This window comes from Mauremys mutica, chromosome 4 (assembly GCF_020497125.1).
Source record: "Mauremys mutica isolate MM-2020 ecotype Southern chromosome 4, ASM2049712v1, whole genome shotgun sequence".
Taxonomy (NCBI): domain Eukaryota; kingdom Metazoa; phylum Chordata; order Testudines; family Geoemydidae; genus Mauremys; species Mauremys mutica.
This window is the reverse complement of record NC_059075.1, coordinates 22602908-22627500: the sequence shown is the minus strand read 5'-3', so window position 1 is coordinate 22627500 and position 24593 is coordinate 22602908. Positions and strand designations below refer to the sequence as shown.

Genomic DNA, 24593 nt, shown 5'->3' with positions numbered 1-24593 from the left:
GGAAATGACAGGCTTCCATCAGAGTAGTTAATTTACAGGATAAAGACAATGGGTGGATTGTGCGAGCCAGCAAAAGCTGACCCTGGAAGAGCCTGAAGCTAAAGGTGTTCTAGTCCATTCCTCAGCATCAGAGTCATCCATCAGTGGATTAGTTTGCAACCAGAAACTCAGCAAAAAAAAAAAATCCAGGTTTTCTTTCAGTGATCCCACCCTATTAGTTTGGATGTTTTTTCAGTATATTTGGGGGAGAGACTTGGGCAGCGACATTCCATCCATTCCTCTGACTTGCAAAATCCAGTAGCACATATAGAAGAGTCTTTTTTATGACACGCTTCTGAGACCTTATGAATCTGGCTCTCTGTGTTGGAAGCTGTCTATAAGGTTGACACTCCTTCATCCAAAGGTAACTTAGTGTTATTGCCTTCAGAGTGAACATCACAGGTTCTTGACAAAAGGAACTAGTTCAAAATCTAAGGAGTAAAAAGAGTTCTTCAGCAGGACATACATCAGGCTCCAGAAACTATTAAAAAGTTGATGTTCTGCTAAGAGCTTTGAGGGATCTTTGAGTCCATGTCTGCTCTTTCCAAGGAATGAGCCAGGGTCTCACCCTTGTATCTAAGTGGTTTAAATCTCAGAAAGCGTCACTGCCCAGCCTTACACTCTACTGGGGAAAAGCAGCTTTAAACTTTGTTTCTCCAGGTGGTGATAAATCCCTGTGGGTTTTGACTGCTGCAAGCTTTTGTTTCCTCCTCCTTGGTGAAAGCACCCTTTTAGTTGGAAAAGTTACTAGGAGGGTTGGTAAATTAATCTCTTTGATCCTCCTTATGTAATGTTTTAGTGGTTGTGTGTTTGTTCCTCACCTAACTCAGAGATGCATATTAATAAGCTTTTCCTCCGAACCAAGATCTTTGTGAAAGCACAAACTTCATGCTTTGGACACTTGCAGAATTTTTATTTGCAGTACACTAAAAGTTTCAGAGTTTAACAAGCAGTTATTTCTACATGTCAAGGGCCCTAACAAAGGAAAGAGGGCCTCTAACACTTCAGTACTAGACGTTGGCTTTAGAATGATATTTGCCTAATTTACAAGATGACAAGATAACCCCTGCACAGAAATAACAGGGCATTTGAGCAGAGGCCTACAGTGTATCTTGAGTAGAAAGGGCTGAGGCATCTGTCCAAGAAATCTGTAGGGCTGCTTCCTGGTCAGTACTTATCACATTTGGGTGTTCACTATAAAGTCAATCTCTTCTCAGAGGAAGAGGCAATATGGACAGAGCATTTTTAGGCAGCAACTTGAGGTAAGCCTTCTTTCTAAGTTGGCACTAGTTGCCACATCTGTGCACTCTCGTTCATTATAGGATGGGTGTAAAGGAGACCTTCAACAAGAGAGAATTACTTATTGGCATCTATCAGTTTTCACTTCCCACATCTTGATACTACCCTCCTCTCCTCTTATTTTTAGGGTTGTATGTTTTTTGTAGAAAGAATCATGATTGGTTGTGTAAGAGAGGTGTTGGCTCCTTTGTATATTCTGGAAAGATGCAGTATTTTTATCTCCATGTTTTCTGATAAGTGGAAACATACCACATTCAGTTACTGAGAAGAGGAAATTACAATAAAGATAATTACTGCTAAGTTCTTTTTGTGAGGCAAAAAATATATAAAGTTTGAGATTATAAAGATGTCTTGGCTTTTTTCAAGAAACAATATTAAGGAACTTATTTTTTTGAACAATCATGAGACTGAGTACGTTCATAAGCCAATAGAAAAGAATGTGAAAATAATAGTGGGATGTTAGTCAAGTAAAATATTGTCAAAACATTGTTAAAGATCTACTGTAACTCAGAAAATCTTGTATTTGATACTTTGAAAGTATGATTATACTATTGCTGTTTAAATCGTGTCTGAAAAATACAGGAATAAAAATTATTCAAATATTTTTACTACATGTAATAGTTGAAGGTGTTTTTTCCCTGAATTTGGAAATATTCTCAATTTTTAATGTTAACAAAATTTGTATGTGGCATATGCTTAAATTGAAATACTTTGGTTTAACTATTAATATACCCTTTCTCTTTTTTTTATTTAGTTGGCATACTGTGTAGTTCAATTTTTAGAAAAGGACAGCACGCTTACTGAACCAGTAAGTTTATTTTACTGTTTTATCATATTAACTCATTTTGAAGCATTAATAACATTTTGATTTGCACTGTTTATAATGTTTGTTACACCTAAAAATCATTCCAAAAGAATAGATTGATTTTATTATTAAGAGCAAAGTTCTTTAAATTTCTAATTAATAAAATGTATTTTTAAAATTGTTTGAACGATCCCTTGAATGAGCTGCTCACTAAGTCGATATAGTTGGTACCCCCCCCCATAATGGTACAATGAGCAATTTTTACTTCACTGAGCCAATGTCCATTAGTAAAATTAGCACAGCTAGAACAACTGATCAAAATAAATATCTGACAAGAATGCATATTCATTTTAGAAAGCTTAGCATTTTGATCACCTCACATGATTGTTATATGTGCTAAATCAACGTTGTAGTCTAGTTGCTCACTCCCCCAAAGGAAATAAAATATTTCCTCCAGTTATTATCATGGTGAAGGTGAGCAAGTAGATTTTGCACCTGCTAGTAAATTTTCATAAGAATTTATAAGGCTGCACTGAGGACATTATTGCAGATTATGACAATTCAGTTTCTGAGTTAAAAATGTATGCAGTTCTCTAATATGTATAATGCTGAACTATCATTTTACTTGTCCTGACATTCAATATCTTTTCATTAGCTTTAGCTTTTAATGTATATACATATTTCTCCTTCCACCTATCTCTCTCTGCTTTTTTCTTCCCTCCCCTTCTGAAAAATGTGAAGTATTATTTCACTTCCCTAATAAGGTAAAGGAAAATTATCTATCTGATAGAATGGCTAATGTTAAAGATTCTCACACCTTTTAAAATTATATCTATACCTGTACATATTTATATTTTAAAAGATGATTCTGTAAAAAAAAAAAAAAAAAAAAACCCTGCTAATTTTTTAGTGTTCTTCTTCGAGTGCTTGCTCATGTCGATTCCATTGTAGGTGTGCGCGCACCCACGTGCGCCGTCGTCGGAGACTTTTGCCTTAGCAGTTCCCATAGGGCCAGCTGTGGTGCTCTCTGAAGTACCACACTCATGCCATGGTATATCAGGTGCTGCCAGCATGTGCTCTCTCAGTTCCTTCTTACCACCTGTGATGGTCAGTCAGAGCACCTCCATCCCTTGCTTCTGGATCAGAGGTTTCTCTTCTATCTTAGCCTTGTGCTTCTAGCTGTAAATATTTTAATCATTTGTTAGTTGGTTAAGTACCTGTTAAGTGTTCAGTTAGATAGTGTCCCAGCGGGGACTTTGCCCCAGGAGGAGCCTCAGTCTCAGGTTTCAAGCCCTGCTCTTTGTGTAACAGGCCTATGCCTGTTAGTGACCTGGACAACAGTTGTCTACAGAGCCTCGGGAAATCCCACATAAAGGAGTGCTGTTGCATCTGCCAGATCTTTTGTCCTCAGACACAAAGAGCACAACATATTTCTCGTGCCCCTCCTGATGCAGTGCTGCCCAACGCCCAGCTTTGGAGCAGGCCCAGGCCAAACCAGCACCCAGCGCATCAACTATGGTACATAGTTCACCCACAGCACTGAGCTTCTCCTGGCACCAATCCCCGGTGATGAAGAAGAAGATGGCACTGAGCAAGCACGACCAAGGGGCACTGGGCAAAGGACCTGGATCAGGCCTTACACCCACTCTGGACCCGCAAAAGGGCTCAGCCCTGGGAAGTTCATCCCCCCGAAAGAACCTGCCACCGACTTCAGGGAACGGTAAAGGGCCCAAACTAACGGCGCAGTCAACGCCCTCTGAGCCCAGAGCGCCTGGAGAGCTAAGAGTGCCTCTGCCGCAGGTAGCACTGCAGGCGGCAATGGAACTGGGTAAGGCTCTCCGTGAGTGCAAGCCCACCGGCAAGGCCTCACACAAGATAAGCGAGCGCCACCGGTCTCCAGAGCCAAGACAGAGCCCTAGGTCACCATGTTCTTGGTCTCTGCATCAGGCCAGGTCTCTGGCGCGATGCTCCCGATCTCTGACTTCACGCTGGATCTCACCCAGGTGTCAGTGATCTCCCTGGCACTGGTCTTCATCGCGATGTCGGTCACCATTGCCAAGACCACCTGGTCGCTCCTCGACACAGCACCACTTGCCTTACTCCTGGCACCGGTCAGACTGTTCACTGGCAGCAACACTAAGCCACCAGACTCAAGCCTCCACAGCCCTGCCTTGGTCACCGGAGGGTGACGACTTCTACAGCTCGGAAAGTGCAGTTCAGCCCCTCGCCCAGACAGCATCGTGATTGGGCTCCAGAGGGTGCATCCGCGGCATCAGTTCTGACCCAGCAGCAGGGCCAGTGGCTGACCCAATGGCTTTACTGGAATGCCTGAGGCGTTCTGTCATACTGTTGCCCCACTCCTGCCAACCCTTGGTCACCACGTCAGACATGCCAAAGTTGGACTCCACGGCACTGGGTTCAGTGCAGGATGCTCCAGCAGCTGCCGCAGGTGAGGAGCCGGTACCCACCCCAAGGTCGCCATCTCCAATGTGTGAGGACATTGCCGGACTTCTCCTGGTGGTCCAATCATTCTCCTCTTCTCTGGATAAGGCGGTGGCAGGCCCGTCGAGCTAGATGATAGGGAGCCTCAGGCACTGCTCTGCAGGGTCGCTTCCAACCTGGGCCTCAAGGTGGAGGAGATAGAGGAGCAGACGGACAAGTTGTTTAATATGCTCTCGGCATCCCCCCAGCCTGTGTCGCGCTCTCAGTACACTAGGGGGCCCTGAACATTGCCAAAACCATCTAGTAAACCCCGTCCTCCATCCCGCCCACCACTAAGAGGGCAGAAAAGAAGTATTTCATCCCTGCAAAAGGGTTTGATCACTTGTACGCCCACCTGCCACCGGGATCATTGGTCACGTTGGCCCGCCAGTTCCATCCCTAAAAATAAAGAGGCCAAGAGGTTGGATTTGTTTGGTCACAAAATTTATTCTACACCCAGTTTCTGGTGGCGAACCACCAGAACCTTTTGGGGTCACTATAACTTTAACTTGTGGGACTCTCTCCTCAAGCTCAAGGACTCCATGTCCAAGGAGATGGTCCAGGAGTTTGCGATCCTGGTGGAGGGAGGAGGGGACTGCAGCAGCTCAGAGCTCCCTCCAGATGGCTTGGGACATGGATGATTCAGCTGTCCGGGTGGTTGCTTTGCCGGTGGTCATGCAGTGCAGTTCCTGGCTCCAGGAGATGCAGGCCTCTACTCAGGACCTCCCAGTTGACGGTGACAGCCTGTTCTCCAACCAAACGGATGCGCGTCTGCACGGCCTGTAGGACGTGCGCGTGACCCTCTGCTTTCTGGGGATGCACACTCCTCAGGCATTGAGACAGCCGTTACGGCCTTTTCCACCACCTCGACAGTGGCATCCTCAACAGGGGCCTGCAAGGAAACTAGACATCGGGTTTAGCCACCACCGCTCTGTCGTCCTGGTCTCCTACACAGCCTGGCCCAGAGAAGCACCGGGGGGGCCAAAAGCTCTCATTTTGAGGGTGTACTCAGGAATGACTCATCAGTCAACTGCCCAGATCCTTCCCATCTTTTCCTCAACCACCTTTTTCCCTGCCACTCAGCCTGGTGTGGGTTACGTCAGGCTGCTGGGTCCTGGACATAGAGGCTCGGGGCTACACCCTGCAATTTCCGGCCGCCCCTCTCTCCCACTTCCCCGTCCCTCTTAAGGGACCCTTCTCATGAGCAACTCCTAGTTCAGGAAGTTGAGAAGCTCCTAAGCTAGAGGGCTGTGGAAGAGGTTCCTTGGGACATGGAAGGAAGAGTATTCTACTTCCGCTACTTCCTAAACCTGAAAGTGAAAGGGGGCCTCTACAAGTCTCTCAAGAAGTTGAAGTTTTGCATGGTCTCCCTGACCACCTTCATCCCTTCCCTGGATCCGGGGGACTGGTATGTTGCTCTCGAATTAAAGGACACTTACTTTCATGTCTCCATATTCCCAGGACACAGGTGTTTCTTGCATTTCATAGTGTCTGGGTGCCACTTCCAGTTCATGGCACCACCCTTTGGCCTGTCCTGGGCCCCAGGGTGTTCACGAAATGTGTGGTGCCGGAGGCAGCCTACCTGAGGCATTGAGGGGTCCAGATCTTCCTGTATCTTGATGACTGCCTCAAGGGCCAGTCTCCAGACCAGGTGCAAAGGAGCCTTGATTTGGTTTGCCTCAGCTGCAGCGACCTGGGCCTCTTAATAAATACAGAAAAATGCACATTAACATCGGTCCAACGCATAGAGTTTATCGGAGCGGTTCTCGACTCTACGCAGGCCAGGGCCTTCCTGATGGAAGCACGTTTTCAGGCCATGATTGACTTGATCTCCCTCATAAAGAGCCAACCGCTCACCACAGCCCACATGTTCCTGTGACTTATAGGCCACATGGCCGCATGAACATACATGGTCAACCACGCCCTGCTTCATCTAAAGCCTCTGCAACCGTGGCTGGCCTCAGCCTACATTCCCAGCAGGCACCCCCTGGACTGAGTGGTCATGGTGCCAAGCCATATTCTCTCATCTCTGGACTGGTGGCGGGATCCCAAGTCGGTACTGCAAGGAGTTCCCTTTGCGACCCTATCTGTCACTCACCATGGTCTCAGATGCATCAGATCTAGGTTGTGGAGCCCATCTGGGTGAGCTCAAACACCCAGGGCCGCTGGCTACAGCATGACCTAGACCTTCATATCAATGTCAAGGATCTCAGAGCGGTTCACCTGGCCTGCCAGGCTTTCTTGCCCCAGCTGGAAGGCAATCAGGTGTAGGTCCTGACAGATAATACTGTTACATCAACAGGCAGGGCGGCACCAGGTCTTCAGCCCTTTGTCAGGAAGCGCTCAGCCTCTGGGACTTTTGTGTGCTGCACACCATTCATTCAGTAGGTGCCCACCTGCCCGGAACCAAGAACGTCCTGGCAGATCACCTCAGCAGGACTTTCCCATCTTGCCACGAATGGTCGCTCCATCCGGAGATGATCAGCCTAGTTTTCCACAGGTGGGGAACCCCCCAAGTGGACCTGTTCACGTCCAGGCAGAACAGAAAGTGCCATGTGTTTTGTTCTCTGCAGGGCAGGGACAAGGGCTCCCTGTCGGACATCTTCCTGATCCCATGGTTGGGAGCACTGCTATACGCCTTCCTGCTGATACCGTTAATCCACACAATCTTGCTAAAGGTAAAGCAAGACAAAGCGATAGTCATTCTCATAACCCTATCATGGCCTCGTCAACACTGATTTGGCATGCTGCTGAGCCTTTCGGCAGTCACCCCACCTCTTCGGCCAGATCTGCTGTCCCAGAACCACAGCAATCTACTGCTTCCAAACATGGAGGAGCTGCACTTGATGGCCTGGGTACTGCATGGCTAAGTGGGGAAGAACAGCGGTGTTCTGCTGGTGTCCAGCAGGTCCTGCTGGGCAGCAGGAAACTCTCCACCAGGGCTACCTACGTGGCAAAGTGGAAACGGTTCTTGTGTTGGGCCTTGGATTGCTGCATTCATCCAGAAGAGGCCCCACTGCAAGACATCCTGGTTTATTTGCTGCACCTTAAGCTCCAGGATCTGTTGCTCTCTTTGGTCAAGGTACACCTGGCAGCCATTTTGACCTTCTGCCCTCTGTTTGAAGGCACGGTTCCTGAAATGTCTGGAGTGCCTTTACCCACGTGTCCGGGACCTGGTCCCTCCTTGGGACCTGAATCTTGTGTTGTTGAGGCTCATGGGGTCCCTCTTTGAGCCCTTGGCTTCCTGCTCCCTCCTGCTTCTCTCCTGGAAGGTATCTTTTTTTGGTCACCATAACTTCGGCGCATAGGGTGTCCGAGATCAGGGCACTCACATCGGAATCTCCTTATACCTTCTAGAAGGTACCTTCTATAAGGACAAGGTCCAGCTGCATCCACACCCAGCTTTTCTGTCCAAGGTTGTGTCCCAGTTCCATGCTGGTCAAGACATATACCTACCGGGCCCTTGTCAAAAGCCTCATACGATGGATGAGGAATACAGGCTGCATACCCTGGACGTCAGATGGGCGCTGGCCTTCTACATAGATAGAACAAAGCTGTTCCATAAAGTCTACGCAATTGTTTGTTGCTGTTGCTGACAGAATGAAGGGTTGCCTAGCATCCACCCAGAGAATCTTATCCTGGATCATGGCCTGCATCCGCTACTGCTATGAGCTGGCGAAAGTGCCCCTGCTGGCGATCATGACAGCTCACTTGACTAGGGCGCAGGTGTTATCTGCTGCCTTCCTTGCTCAGGTGCTGATCTTGGAAATTTGCTGTGCCACGACCTGGTCGTCCATCCACATCTTTGCTTTGCACTATGTGCTGACCCAGCACGCTCAAGATGATGCTGGTTTCAGCAGAGAAGTACTCCAATCTGCAAGCTTGTGAACTCCAAGCCCACCTCCGTGGATTCTGCTTGAGTCACCTACAATGGGATCGACATGTCTGCACTCGGAGAAGAAAAAACGTTTACCCACCTTTTGTAATGGCTGTTCTTTGAGATGTGTTGCTCATGTTTATTCCATTACCTGCCCTCCTACCTCTCTGTTGGAGTTGTCGGCAAGTAGGAATGGAGAGGGCGCAGTGCCTAATATACCACGGTATGAGTGTGTCACTCCAGGGGGCACCATAGTCGGCCCTACAGTTACCAGTAAGGCAAAAGTCTCCGACCACACATGTGGGCGCGCGCACACCTACAATGGAATGGACATGAGTAACACATCTCAAAGAACACTTACAAAAGGTGGGTAACTGTTAGGTGTTTTTGTACTGTACAATGAGTAAAAAACAGTTTTTTCTGTTATGTATATTAATTTTGAAAGAAGATATTACTCCATCCACACTAATAGTAATGTCCCAATTTTATGTAATACTAACAATCTATGGTGCATACACTATCTCTCTAGTGAATATTTAACCACACTAAACAAAATCTTCAGGCAATTTGGCTCAGCTGCTAGGCTCGGCTCAAAAGAGGTCTACCTTCTTGTTAACTTTTGCTTGAAATAAACAATTTGTTGGCAATTTTTTATTCTTAAAATTTAGTATGAATATTTTCTGATACTTTGGTAAGTATAACCTTAAAGATGTTTGTCAAAAATGATTTGTTAGAATTTGTCAAATTATTTTCCCCTTAGTCTCATAGTTTTTTGGCTACGCAATCTCAGCGCACACAAATGGTTTTCTTAATATTTACAAATAGGAGGTTTTAATTTACGGGGCATTTCCCAGGAGAGAAGTATTGGGCATCTTCATCCTTATGCAGAATACTTCCACATAATATTTGCTACTATTATCTAATTGCAGCAGGAACTGGAGAGGGAAACTAAAGATAGAAGGGAGAGGAAAGGGGACTGTGATGCAGAAAGGGAAGGGGAGAGAGATAGAGAATATATGCACAGGGTAAAAAGAACCTTGTGAAGAAACAAAGTTAAAATATATACTGATAATGGCAAAATACACTATAGTGAAGAAGCGATAAACTTAGATAAGAATAGGGGGTAGCAGAGGAGAGAAATCTGATGAGAAAAAGATAAGTGGAGAAGATAAACAGCAAATTTAATATTTCTATTGTTAGAAAAAGGTCAAAATATGCAGAATGGAATAAAGGGCAGAGGGGAAAGAAAGCAAGTTTTTAAATGAGGCACAGGTGTGTTTATCATTGATATCTGTAGATGTGAATATCAGAGATTGATAAATTACAGGAAACTGTGTTGCTGCATGATCCCTGTCAATGTTTCAGTCCCCCAGTGCAGATTCATTGATCAACAGCTGGAAATAATGCATTGGCACAGAAGCACCAAAGCAGTGACACCATCCCACTCCCAGATTGAAGGTGGCAAAGGAGTAGTTGTTTCTAGGGTGCTATCCTGTGGCAGGGCCCACTCGCTCCTGCCTCCACTGAAGTCCACAAACAGCTTTCAGACCTTTTTGCTGATAAAAACACAATACTATTTTCTACCACCCTTATGCACTATATAGCCTCACCCCTACAGTCTTGGGGAGCCCTCTGCACCTGAGGCAAGCAGGGGAGAGCGATTTCTCTCCCTTTCTCGTTCTCCTTCCCTCTTTTCCCACTTCTTTCCTGTGCCTTTTGTATCATTGGTCTGATGGCCTAGTTAGTCTCTTAATTCTCCTCAGCCCACCAGTTAGGGACAGCTCTTCTTAATAAGGTCTGCTCTAGAATTAATTAATTAGAGTTGCGGTGACCAGAGTGTTGGCTCAGCTGCTATCCTATTCTCTGTCACACAGGCAAAAAAATTGTGTTACTCCTCTCCTTCCACCTTACACACTTTGCCATGCTTTTTTTAAATATTAAATTACAAAATACAAATGTAGAAACTTATTACTTATTAAAAAAAAAAAGTGGAAATTCCCAAAGAGATTATCTAACATTTGACATTGAGGAATGCTATTCCAGTCGTGTATAATTGCACATTAGTTGAAAACAAACATCTAATAACTTGAAAATAATTTCTGACACCAAACTTAATACATTATTCATTGACACACTGCCACAGACTGAAAAAATCTGAACTGTGCCTCTTTATTGATGATTGGAGACAGAAACATCAGAAAAAAATCTTCATCCATAATAAAAGCATTCATCTCATTATTTAGTGATCAAAATCACTAGAATGCATTATTCTTCATCAAAAAGGCTTGAGCAAACTGCCCTATGTCATTCCTAACTGAAGCAACACACGCAGAAAGCCATCGTTCCTGTTCTTTGAGACTCTCTTTTAAGTTTTAGAAGGTGCCTGTAACTGTTACAAGAGCTGATATAATTGATCTGACAACAATTCTATAAGTATTAAAAATTCAGTCTTTGTGTATAATCTTCTCCAAAAAAAACAGTATTTTCCAAATTTATGGTTTTATCTTACATGTTTTATGGCCTGCCTAAACCTTTGATGAGTATGATGAAAGGAAGATATGAGATGACGGTGATGATAATATAGTTGTATCAGTTTTGGCATTGAAAAGTCACATATATATTCACAGCAGTCATCTGTGAACTTCTTATGTCTTTTATCCAAAAATAACATCTTACAATTTAGAGGCCTCATCTTGGAATCGCATAAGTAAGGGTTTTCAGGATCAGGTCCTAGGTATGAAAGCAACAAAAAAGCAAAGATTGGAGCCAGCGTTATGTTAGTATTGCACAGACAGAAATTTCCAGCTCATGGGTGTGTTAATGATTGTTTGGCATCAGAATTACTTACTTTACCCTTTGATGATGACTTTCACACTATTCTTTTAAATGTCTGTAACTGTTCATGTTTGGAGTAGCACTTTTTTTAACCTTCACTGCTGAGTAACAAGTGTTAGTCTGGGAATAGTAATTTCCATGATGCAGTAACATGCCTGATCACTGATTGTTTGGGACAAGAATCCTTCGGTTCTTCTTCAAGTGATGGTCTCTATATGTAGTCCAGTCAATGTGTACATATGGTTTATGTGCCTGAGACCATAAGATTTTTCACTAGCAGTGTCTGTTGGTCCATGCCTGCACCTTTATCGTCCTTGTGCTCTGAACCAAGGTTATTAGGGGATGTATGGAACGACTGCTAGTCCAGTACCTTTCTACCACCCATAGTCTGAACCCTAACCCTTCAGTGTCCACAGCTTTATCTAGCATTCTTTGTCTAGTGTAAATAGTTTTACCTGTTCTTAGATAAGTTTGATAGTTTAGAGTTAGTTTTAGGGTCCAGGGGCCTGAGGTGCTCCCTCACCACTGTATGGGATGCCCAAGATCTCAGAATTCAAGATCTGCATGGTCTGCTCCCGGGTCGTCCTGGTAAGCAACGACCATGACACTTGCTTGCTTTGCCCCAGGAAAGCTCATACCCCCTCCAAGTGTAATATCTGTCTGTCCTCCTACCAAGACTATCAATCCACAAGAGTGCAGTTTTAGGAGATTCCTGATTGATTGTTCAATGAGTCATAGTCTGACCCCAGCCTGTCAGGACCCCCTCGTCCTCTCCCTCCCCCTCATGTGGGCAAAATGACTTGCCAACTGCTATGCCACCTTGTGGCTAGGTGCAGTGTTGAAGGGTTTTTTTCTTTAGTCCTGCTGACCCTGGTCTGGTGATGGTCCCCTTCTTCCTTGAGCAATGGTCCCTGTTGTTTTCCACTGTGGGTTACACGTGTGCATCATACGCCTGAAGTCAGATAATTTGAAAGTAGTATCTGTTGGTCCGCACATGTGCTCTTGCTTGCCTTGTGTCTTTGACTACAGCGATAAAGGACGGGGTGAACCAACCACCTCTACAGGTCTCCTTCTCACAGCTTCATGGTCCAGGTCGAAACCTTTAGTATCCTTAGCTTTTATGTCGTTCTGAAAAACAATATTGATTAAATAGTTCATAGTTGTAATAGTTTTTAATAACTTTTATAGATTTAGTAGTTTTAGTAGTTGTTAGTACCTTTTATGGTTAGATTAGGCTACATGGGACTCCAGCACAAGCTCTTTGACATCCTCCACACCTCTAGACCTATAAGAATAGCCCTCCCTGTAAATGAGGCCATATTGGAGCTGGCTAGAGCAATGTGGCACACCCTTGCTACCTGCATCTACCCCAAAAAGGACAGAGAGATATGTCCTGGCTAAGGGTTCAGAATTCTTATTCTCTCACCCAGCTCCCAATTTGGTGGTGGTTCAGGCAACAACACCCAAATCTACGCCTGCAGGCAAGGAGGATAAACATGTAAATCTACTCGGGAGGAAGGTTTTCTTGTCCTCCAATTTTCAGTTCACGATAGCCAACTATCAAGCACTATTGGCTAAATATGATTTCCTGAACCATGCTAAGTTTGAGGAATTTGCCAACAGCCTCCCACAGCAGGATCATTCTCATTTCCAAGCTCTAATAGAGGAAGGAAAGTTAATAGCCAGAATCACCCTCCAATCTGCAGTCAAGGCAGCCTCAGAGCCATAGCTACCACCATTCTTATGCAAAGGGAGTCCTGGCACTCTGCCTCAGCGTTCTCCAGGGAGCCCAGAATACCATTTGAAGACCTCACCTTCAATGAATCTCACCTCTTCAGTCAGTACACAGATGAGTCCCTATACACCCTGAAGGGCTCTAGGGCTACCCGTCGATCACTGAGTGTATACACACCTTCCCTTAAAAGGAAGTTACATCACCAATTAACCCCATCAAGGTATAGAGCTCAACACTTCTATCATCAGAGACCCTACAAACCACCTCATAAAAGGTAGAAGATTCAAAAGTCCGGCTTCCATGAGGCCAGTATGGAAGGAACAACATCCCAATCCCACCCTGCAACCCAGGAATATTTTTGATCCAGGCTTGAGAGCTGTGACTCACTGAGCCCAACACCTCCTGACTCCAGTGCTCTGGGGATCACTTAGCACTCTTTTTCAACACCTGGAGCGTGATAATGATGGACACATGGGTGCTGGCTATATGATTGAGTTTGCAATGCTACCTCATCCAAATCTTCCCTTCACAACCCCCTTTGGGGACCACTCTCATGACAGTATTCTCGCTCAGGAGGTGAACTCCTTATAGCAGCAAGGAGCAATAGAGTGTGTTTCTCCACAGTATTAGGTTACAGTTTTATTTGACCTGCTTCTTCATATCCAAGAAGAAGGCTGGGTGGAAACCAATCCTTGACCTCCACCACCTCAACCACTTCATTCACATACTCAAATTTCACAGTCATGTAGGCAGCAATAATTCAGTTTTTAGAAAGAATGGCATGTGGTCATGGCTCCTGCCCACAGACAATTTCTCAGATTTATGGTGGGCTCTGACCATTTCCAGTACTATCCTTCAGAATAGCTACCACCCCCATAGTCTTTACCAAGGTATTTTCAGTGGTAGCAGCTCACATCAGATGTCATGGCCTCCTCACTTTCCCATACCTCGACGACTGGCTCCTCACCACCAAATCTCACCAAAAAGCCTATACGTCGACATCTATGATGCTCCACCTCTTTTCCTCACTGGGGAGTCAGTGTAAACATTAAAAAATCTAGTATTACTCCCATGAAATCTTTGGACTTCATTGGGGCAACCTTGAACTCTATTACCACAGGGGCAAACTTGCTCACAATTTCCAGACCATGAATGATGATATAGCTCACATTGCAAGCAACCTTTGGGTAATAGTCAAAACATGTCTGTCCCTACTTGGCCACATGGCTTTGTGCACATGTCACTCCATTTGCAAGACTCCACCTTCAAGTATGACTACATTCAGTTCACTCCTCAAGCTGTCATTCCATGAATCTCACACGGACAGTTCCTGCCAAGATACTGTCCTCCCTTCTGTGGTGGACAAATCCTCATCTCACATGCGTGGGGGCTCTCTTTCTCCCCTCTTCACTGGCCAAGACAGTCATTATGGATGTTTCCCTGCTAGGTTGGGGAGCCTATATGGGCAACCACACAGCACAAGGAGCCTGGACATCTTGAGAGTACAGAATGCACATCAGTGTCCTGGAATACTGGACAGTAAGGAAGGTTGCAAATCCTTTCTTCCATTCGCTCGCTTTCACCACATCCTGATAATGTCAGACGACACTACAATGGTCTTTTACACCAGCAAGCAAGGGAGTGAGATCTGCCTCCCTGTGTGCAGAAGCAGTCAATCTCTGGAACTGGTGCATCAGCAATCAGATCACCCTATCTGCAGCCTACCTTCCAGGTACGCAGAATGCACACTCAGATTCCCTCAGCAAACATTTTACAATTGACCACAAGTGGGGACTTCATGACATGGTGCTGCATGACATTTTCACATGATGGAGAACACCAACAAGAGATCTGTTCACTTCCCAGGTCAACAAGTGCATCACGTATTGCTCCAGAGGAGACGTAGGCTGTCACTTCCAGGGTGATGCTCTCCTTTCCTGGTCAGACCAGTTCAACTATGCCTTCCCTCCGCTGCCGCTTCTACCATGAGTGCTACACGAGTTCTGGCAGAACAGGGTGACAGTCATCCTGATCACCCCTTTCTGGCCCTGACTGTTCTAGTTCCCCAAGCTCCTGACCCAGTGCAATGGCAGGATCAAACACCCCAATCCACAACCACTCAACCTCAGGGCTCGGTATTTGGATGGGCATCATACCTAGAACATGCATGCTCTTCAGCCATGTGAGACATCTTCTGCAATAGCAGAAAGGCTTTGACTAGGAAATGGTACCTAGCTAAATGGAAATGCTTCTCATCCTGGACGCAACGAAGAGGCATTCTACCAGAAGCTATGGATATTCCACTCATTCTAGACTATCCTATCTTTTGAAGACATCAGGTCTCTCCCTCAGCTCCTTGCCAGTCTGCTTAGTGGCGATCAGTGCATTCCATCCACCTACTGAAGGCTACTCTGTTTTCACACACTCGCTAGCCAATTGACTCTGGAAAGGCCTGATAACTTTCCCACGCCTCAAAAGATTGTGCCCCAAGGGGACATGAATCTTGTTCTTTTGGTACTGACCTGGTTCCCCTTTAGCTACTTGCCCCATGTTTCTCCTCTCCATGAAGGTCGCCTTCCTTGTAACCATCACATTGGCTAGGAGGGTTAGTGAACTCAGAGCAGTGATGGCAGACCCTCCATACACTGTGTTCCACAAAGATAGTTTCTTTACACCTATGCCCCAAATTTATCCCTAAAGTGGTTAACCAATCTATTCACTTACCTTTATTCTTCCCCATATTGCACGCATCTGCAGAAAAATGTAGACTCCACTCTCTTGATGTTTGATGAGCCTTGGCCTTTTACCTGCAGAGATCAAAACCAGTCAGGAAGTCCCAGAGACTGTTTGTCACTCTAGCAGAGATAATCGGTGGGCATGCCATCTCCACTGAGAGAATTTCCAAATGGATATCTGGTTGCATTCTACTCTGTCAGCTCTTGAACCGCCCTCCCCCTACAGAGATACGAGCTCATTCCACTAGAGCTCAAGCAACAAATGTAGTTTCTCTTCAGGACATACCCCTGCTGGAGCCATGTGGACCTCCATCTACATGTTTGCAAGTCCTGATACAGGACTCAGCTGCTGATGCCTCCTTTGGATTGATGGTTCTCTGTTCAACCCTGCTGTCCTCATCCTCGAACCTTCCTCCTACTTATGTACTGCTTGTCAGTCACCCACAGTGGGCTACAATAGGGACCATTACTCAAAGAAGAAGAAGAGGTTACTTACTTGTAACTGGAGGTTCTTCAAGATGTGTGGTCCCTATCTGTATTCCACTACCCACCCTCTGCTTTGAATCTTGTCTGATTCGAACTGGAGAAGGAACTGAAGAGGTGGTCGGTTGGTATGCCTTGCCCTTTATTTCCTTGGTCGGAGGCATGAGGCAAGCCAGGGCGCATTCATGGACTAGACACTACTTTTAAATTCTCAAACTCTGGGCACATGGTGCATGTGCATAACCCACTGTGGTATATAGATAGGGACCACCCATCTCAAAGAATCTCCATTTACATGTAAGTAACTCCCTCTTTTGCCATGTGACTTAGTTCTCAGGCTGGGTTACCTTCAGTCTCACCTGTTTCAGAGTAAGCCAGAGTTTTTTTAACAAGCAGTCCCAGGACCTCACACCAAGTCGGCAACCCTGGTCCACACCTGATGGTCCTTCTGTCCCCTTGTGTTTGGGGTCTTCCCTCTAGTCTTTCTGGTAAGGCTGTAGGGGAACTTAGTCCCTCCCTCTCCCCTGGGTTCCACTCCACTTCGAGATGTCCCTCTTATGGAGATCTGTAGAGTGGCAGTGTGGGGCTCAGTGTATACCCTGGTACAAGCTTCTACAGCAGGTGCATCCTCCGTAGCAGAGCGGTTCCAATCTGTAATACAGCAGGGTCCTCACACCCTTCTTGTGAGTCACCTCAAGTGGAATACATATAAGGATCATCACTCAAAGAAGAACGTGTTTATACAGTAACTGGAGTTCTTCAAGGTGTGCGGTCCCTGCCCTCCCTCCCCTCTGTCTTGGATTGTTATCCTAAGCTTATTTGCAATAGTGAAGGAATTAGAGAGGCAGTCTAGACCGCCCCATAAATCCTCAGTTTGGAGCATGAGGAGGACAAGGGTGTAGCCGTGGACAAATAGACACTGCTAGCGGAAAAAAAACTTCTGGTCTCAGGCTCATGGCACACATGTGCATCTTGAGTGGAATATACATAGGGATCAAACATCTCAAAGAACTCCAGGTACTATACAACATAAGTAACCAGATTTCTTATACTTCATTAATACAGTAACAAAAGTACTTGTTTACAATGACAATTCCTGTAAGAAATCCATGTTAGTGCAAAAATGGAAGTCAAATATTTAAAATGTTGCTATGAAAATTGTGTATTAATTTTTTCTTGCAAACCTTCTTTTTACAGGTGGTGATGGCACTGCTCAAATACTGGCCAAAGACTCACAGTCCAAAGGAAGTCATGTTTTTAAATGAACTAGAGGAAATTTTAGATGTCATTGAACCATCTGAATTCGTAAAGGTTATGGAGCCTCTTTTCAGACAGCTAGCCAAATGTGTGTCCAGTCCACACTTCCAGGTCTGTACTTCAAGGAACTCATAAAACCAGATCTTCAGTTTAGGATTTTTACATTGTTAGCGAATTGATCATTTTAGATATATATGTACTAAAATTTTAGTATGTTAAAAATGCTGAAAAAATAGCACATAGTTGGATGCCTATCTTTAGTGAGCCCATGATAGGGGGCTCAGAGGGCCAGGCAACTTAGTGGTTGTTGCACCCAGCTTCCTGCCCCTTGCTTCTCTGTCAGGGCAGTAGAGGTACCTGTTCATGACCATAAGCTGAGGATCTTCAGCTTTCCACCCACATCATGATCTAGGCTCTTGGGGGTGTTGTGGCAGGGGAGTTCAGCCTCTCACCGAGACAGCACCATCGCAACTGAGCTTCTGAGGCTGTGTCCACCTCTGTGATGCTGTCCTGGCAGCAGGGTCAGTGGCCAGCACAATGGCCTTACTGGAATGCCTGGGGCATGCTGGTTATGCCGATGCTCTCTTCACACCAGTTGTCTGATGCGGTAACCGACAAGCATCAGGTCGCACCAATGGCACCGGAAGGGCAGGTGCCCACCCTAAGACCTCCTTTCACCCCGGGGGATGATGCCCCGGACCCTCCCTCAGTGGTCCTATCATCCTCATCCTCTACAGATAAGGCTACAGTGGGGCCCTCTCGCACTAGCCCACTGGACAATTTTAAGGAGCACCAAGTCCTGCTCCAAAGGGTGGCCACTAACTTAGGCCTAGAGGTGGAAGAGATTGTGGCGCAATCAGACACTTTGTTTATTGTGCTCTATGCATCTACCCTCACACGTGCACGAAGGGATTCTAAAGATTGCCAAAGCCCTCTGGCAAACCCCGTCCTCACTTACACCCACCTCCAAGAGGGTTGAAAAGAGGTATTTCGTCCCAGCCAAGGGGTTCGAATACTTGTACGCTCACCTGCCCCCAAGGTCGTTGGTAGTTTCTGCGGCCAACAAGAAAGATAAGCAAGGACAATCTGGTTCCACCACCCAAAATAAGGAGGCCAAGAGACTGGATCTTTTCGGAAGGAAAATTTATTCCACAGCCAGTCTTCAGTTCAGAGTCGCAAACCACCAGGCTCTTTTGGGGAGATATAACTTCAACTTATGGGACTCCCTCCATGAGTTCAAGGACTCCATGCCCCACAATGCGGCCCAAAAATTCGGGGCCCTTGTTGAGGAGGGTACTATTGCAGCTCGGTGTTCCCTCCAAATGGCATGGGATGTGGCCAATTCAGCAGCCAGAGTGGTCACCTCAGCGATGGCCATGAGGCGCTGTTCCTGACTTCAGTCCGCAGGCCTGTCCCAGGAGATGCAGTCTTTGATCCATGATTTCCCAGATGGATATCAGCTCCACAGGTTGAAGGACACTCAGGCTCACTGGGGTTGCATACGCCTCAGTTGGTGACTAAACAGTTCCAGATGCCCCCGCCACTAAGGCCTTGACAGTTTCGACAAGAGTCTGCAAGGAGAAGGAATAAGGACAGGAGTTTTAGTCGTCGCCACCCTTCCTCCTCCTGTTCACCTGCACAACCTGGACCGGTGAAACATCATGGAGGCCAGAAGCATGCGTTTTGAGGGTGCACTTGAGAGCGATGCCCCAGTCAACTTCCCAGATCCGCCTCATTCTTTCCTCAACTGTCTTCGTCCCTACCGTTCAGCCTGGTCACAGGTTACCTCAGATCGCTGGGTGCTAGGAATTGTATCGGTGGGATACACCCTCCAATTCTTGGCCACCACCACCCCCAACTCCATTCCCTCTTTAGGGATGCTTCTCATGTGAAACTCCTCATTCAAGAGGTAGACAACCTCCTGCAGCTGGGGGCAGTGGAGGAGATCCCTCGGGAAATGAAGGGGAAAGGATTCTACTCCTGTTATTTCCTAAACCTGAAGGCAAAAGGGGGCCTAAGACCCATTCCTGACTTGCAGCAACTCAAAAATGTCTCAAGAAGTTGAAGTTTCACATGGCTTCTCTGGCCTCCATCATCCTCTCCCTGGATCCGGGAGTCTGGTACACTGCTCTCGACTTGAAAGTCGCTTACTTTCATATTTCCATCTTCCAAGGACACAGAAAATCCCTCCGTTTTATGGTGGGCCAGCGTCACTTCCAATTCCCGGTGCTACACTTTGGCCTCTCTTTGGCCCCGTGAGTATTTACAAAATGCATGGCCCCAGTAGCTTCAGGCCTTGCTTTTTTTTTTTTTTTATAGAGGTTAGCGATAGACAGTCACCAACCCCCAAGTCCTCCAAGTGTCCCTCTGGAGTGCTCAGCCCATGATCCACCAAACAGTCACAAAGCTTTTAGATCTTCTGTACTCACGGGAATAGTATGTCCCAGCTTGTAAGATTCAACTCAGGATTACCGTACTTAACGTACAGCACTTAGCTATATCTGTAGTGAAAACGAATGAGTTTATCATCAAAGAACAGAGATTCAAGTGATAGAGTGAGAATATTGGAGACAAATGGTTAAAGGTAAAATAAAATTATAACACTCTTTCTGAAGATTAAATTTATCGAGTGCTTGTTCATGTCGCATGTGCTGTTGAGTCCAGTGCGGGACCACCCCCTGGCACCTGGAAGTCATTGTGGCGCTAGCGGGACAGCGGTGCCTTCCACCCCGGAGGCCTTTGCTGTGGCCAGGAAGGGACCTAGTGACACTCCCAGTTCTGCCAATCCCAATGGGTCAACCACTGGCTCCCAATGAGTGTGTGAAGCAGAATGGAGCATATGGGGCCCCAAGCTCATACCCGGCTCCAGGGTCTTCGGTACCAACCAGAGCCAAATCGGCCCTCATGTCATTGATGAGGACTTACCTGATCTAGCACTGATCCCTGGACCCTCGTCATCAACTGGCAGAAGTGACGGGGTACCACCCCTCCCCCACCCCATTGGCCTCCTCAGAAGGACTCAGTCCTTAGCCCCAGCAACCAGCCCGCGTCTTGGCTCCACTGCCTCTACAGGACCTGTTCAAGAAACGGTGCAGGAGTTACAAGCATAGACAACTGCCCACTCTACCTCAACCTCCTACCAGGATCACACAGATACCCAAGAAGCGCAAAACAAAACTTTTGAAGGCACGCCCGAGAGCATTATATCAGTTCCTGCATCGGATTCTGCCCCCCTTTTGTTTTCAGACCAACTCTACCACTTCAGCCTGGCATGATCCCTCATCACCTGAGGCCACTGGATGCTGAGTACGGTAGAGGAAGATTACACCCTTCAGTTTTCTTCCACCACCCCCATCCTTCTCACAAGCAACTTCTAGCACAAGAGGTCCAAGCCCTCCTGCAAGTAGGGGCTGTGAAAAAGGTGCATCAGAACTTGAGAGGGAAGGGGTTTTACTCCTAATATTTCCTAATCCTGAAAGCCAAAGGGGGTCTTCAACCCATCCTGGACCTGCATCATCACAACAGTTATCTCAAGAAACTGAAGTTCCGCATGGTCTCCCTGGCCTCCATTATTCCCTCATTGGATCCAGGGAACTGGTATGCTGCCCTCAACTTGAAAGATGCCTATTTCCATCTTCCAAGGCCACAGAAGGTTCCTCAGATTTATCGTAAACCAAACCGATTACCAATTCACTGTTCTCCCCTGTGGTCTGTCAGCAGCCTCTCAGGTTTTCACAGAATGGTGGTGGTATTGGTCTTCTTCAGAAGGCAAGGTGTCAGAGTTTAACTGTACCCTGACAACTGACTGATCAAGGGCTGTTCAGAGGCTCAACTGAAGAGCAGCATCAGCCTGGTCCAAGCCACCTTCAGTGCACTGGGCCTGCTGTTAAACCAGCAAAAGTCGATTCTCAGTCCCATCCAGAGAATAGAGTTGACCCAGGCCAGAGCCTTCCTTCCAGAAACTCGATTCCAGGCAATATCGGCTCTGATATTCAAGGTTAAGGCCCACCCCATAACGACAGCCCTGTTTTCCCTCAAACTTTTGGACACATGGCTGTGTGCACTTACATGGTATGGCACACAAGGCCACACCTCAGATCCCTGCATACTTGGTTGGCCCGGTGCTTACAGTTCCCGCCCCAGTCCTCATCTCCCTTGACTGATGAAGGATCCCCGATCAGTGGCTGCAGGCCTTTCCTTGTTACAAACCCCTCCCCCAGCCTTCAGTATCTTTCATTTCAGATGCATACGATCTAGGTTGGGGAGCTCACCTCAGGACTCAAGGCCTGTGGTTCCTGGAAGAGCTCTCCTTATGCATAAATGTCAGAGAGCTCAGAGTTGTCCGCTTTGCATGCCAAGTGTTCCTTTCCCAGATCACGGACAAAGTTGTGCGAGTGCTTATGGACAACATGACAGCCATGGTTTACATCAACAGAGAGGCACACGCTTCTTTACCCTTTGCCAGGAGGCTGTTGGTCTGTGGGACTTCTGTATGAAACACTCAATTCACCTCAAGGCTTACCATCTTCCAGGAGCCTGGAATACCCTCGCAGATCACCTCAGTAGGTCTTTTTCCTCTAATCATGAATGACGACAAGATGACGAGATCCATCTTCCAAAGGTGGAGGGTCTCCCCAGGTAGGCCTGTTTGCAACCAGGCAGAACAAAAAATGTCAGCAGTTTTTTCTCATTACTGATCACAGCCCAGGTTCTCAGATGCCTTCCTGCTTTTATGGACAGAGGTCCTATTCTATGCATTTTCTCCAGTTCTAGTACACAGGGTCCTTTTGAAAGTCAAGCGAGAAAAGGCAAGGGTTATCCTTATAGCTCCTGTGTGGCTGTGACAGCATTGGTTCAGCATGCTGCTGGACCTGTCAGTAGCACCGCTGCTGTTGCTCCCACCCCACCTGGATCTGATCTCGCAAGGCCACGGCAGTTTACTCCACCTGAACCTCAGGGCCCTTCACCTGACAACGTGGATGCTCCATGGTTGAACCTGGAGGAATAGGCCTGTTCAGAGCAAGTTCGCCAGATCTTGCTAGGTACTGTCCACTTGAGCTACTTACCTAGCCAAATGGAAGCATTCCTTGGTGTAGTCTTCTCAACGAGGTCTCTCACCAACTCAGTCATCCCTCCAGCTGTGCTGGAATACCTGCTCCATCTTAAGCAACAGGGTCTGGCCCTCACATCTATCAAGGTACATCTAATGGCAATCTGTCTTCCACCCTTCTATGGACGGTAGGTCAGTCTTCTCACATGAGATGTCCCATTCACTTCCTTAAATGGGTAGAGAGACTTTATCCTCAAATTTGTGAACCGATTCTACTGTGGGTCTTAACCTGGTCCTATCCAGACTCACTGGCCCTCCCTTCAAGCTACTAGCATCATGCCCTCTGTCTCTGGAAGGTTGACTTCTTGGTAGCAATTACCTCAGCCAGGAGGGTCTCAGAAATTAGGGCCCTTACCTCAGAAACACTGTATGCAATGCTATTTAAGAACAAGGTTCAACTGCACCCCTGCCCAGCTCCTTCCAAAGGTGGTCTTGCAGCTTCATAGTAACCAGGCTATTTTCCTGCCAGTTTTCTTCCTGAAACCACACAAGAATGCAGGGAGCAGTGTTAGAAGTGCCCTGGCCTTCTACATTGAGAGGAGCAAGCCATTCAGTAAATTCACACAGCTCTTCTTGGCAATAGTGGACAGGATGAATGGCCTACCAGTTTCAGCCCAGAGAATCTCATCCTGGATCACCTCCTGTATTCATACATGCTACGAGCTGGTAGGCGTACCACCTCCTGCCATCTTGACCACCCATTTGACCAGAGCTCAAGCTTCATCAGTGGCATTTCTGGCCCAGGTCCCAGTCTGAGACATCTGCAGGGCTGCGAAATGGTCGTCACTGCATACCTTCTCTACCCACTACGCCATCCCACAGCAGGCTAGAGACAATGCCAAGTTCAGAAGAGCAGTGCTGCCATCCGCATGTCCATGTACTCTGAGCCCACCTCTTTGGTTACCACTTGAGTCACCTAACATGGAATGGGCAAGAACAGTAACTAACCTTTCCGTAACTGTTGTTTTTCGAGATGTGTTACTCATGTCTATTCCATGACCCAGCCTCCTGCCACTCTGTCAAAGTTATCTGGCAAGAAGGAATTGAGAGGGTGCAGGGCCGGCCTTGCCCCTTTTAATGGCACATGAACGTGCTGCACCAGAGGGCGCTAGAGCCAGCCCTATGGATACCACTGATAGAGAAATCTCTGGCAACTGTGCATATGACATGCGCACAACTAATGTGGAATGGACTGGACATGAGCAATACATCTCGAAGAACAACAGTTACAGAAAGATTAGCAACCGTTTTTTCTTCTGACTAGAGAAATGTATCTCAACCAAAGTTTTTTCCCAGCATTTTCAGCCAAGCCTGGCTGAGAACCCTTTTTCATTAAGCAAATCCCACTGTCAGTTTCTTTCCTTGGTGAAGGATTCCAGGGTGCCTCTCTGCTCCCCCAATACATAAGAACATATCTTTGATGTTTACCTGAAATAGGGTTACCCCTGCTGTTTATTTCCTCCTGTCAATTTCCTTCTCAAATCTCTGCCAGCTCTTACTTAATATTTGACTTAGAATGCTAATACATTTCTACTATATGACATACAATACACAGTGATCCACCATGGAGACAAGTGTCTCCCACTCTCTGCCTGTAGAAGTTTGTTTCCAAATACTGTTCTTGAGTGACCTGTCTTAACTCTGAGAACATAATTTTTAGAATATATACATAACTCTTCATGTGTGTTCTGTGTACACATTTCACAATGATTGATTACTAGTATGACACACACTTTCATTAGAGACCTTACATATTTTTAGTGAACCCATGGGATCCTTGTATCCCTATGTGCCTCTGTGCCTTCTGCGAGTTGGCATCGAGATCCTTGGATCACAGCAGTTCTTAAGTTTCTTAGCTGTGCTGCAGGGCTACTGTAGAAGTACCAAATTGGCACCGACTTTCTTGGCTGAGAACCTTTTTTTAAATGCAAGAAGAG

At 46.5% G+C, this 24593-nt stretch overlaps 1 protein-coding gene across 3 annotated transcripts in view; it reads left to right on the top strand.

The window, feature by feature from the left end:
* The window catches only part of PPP2R5C (protein phosphatase 2 regulatory subunit B'gamma), a 175098-nt gene that overhangs the window by 129401 nt on the left and 21104 nt on the right, over nt 1–24593 (top strand). For all 3 annotated transcript variants that reach the window (XM_045015782.1, XM_045015783.1, XM_045015785.1), the window contains 2 exons: nt 2093–2146; nt 17487–17657. In XM_045015782.1, coding sequence (XP_044871717.1) covers nt 2093–2146; nt 17487–17657 — 225 coding nt within the window. The remainder of the gene's footprint in view (nt 1–2092; nt 2147–17486; nt 17658–24593) is intronic.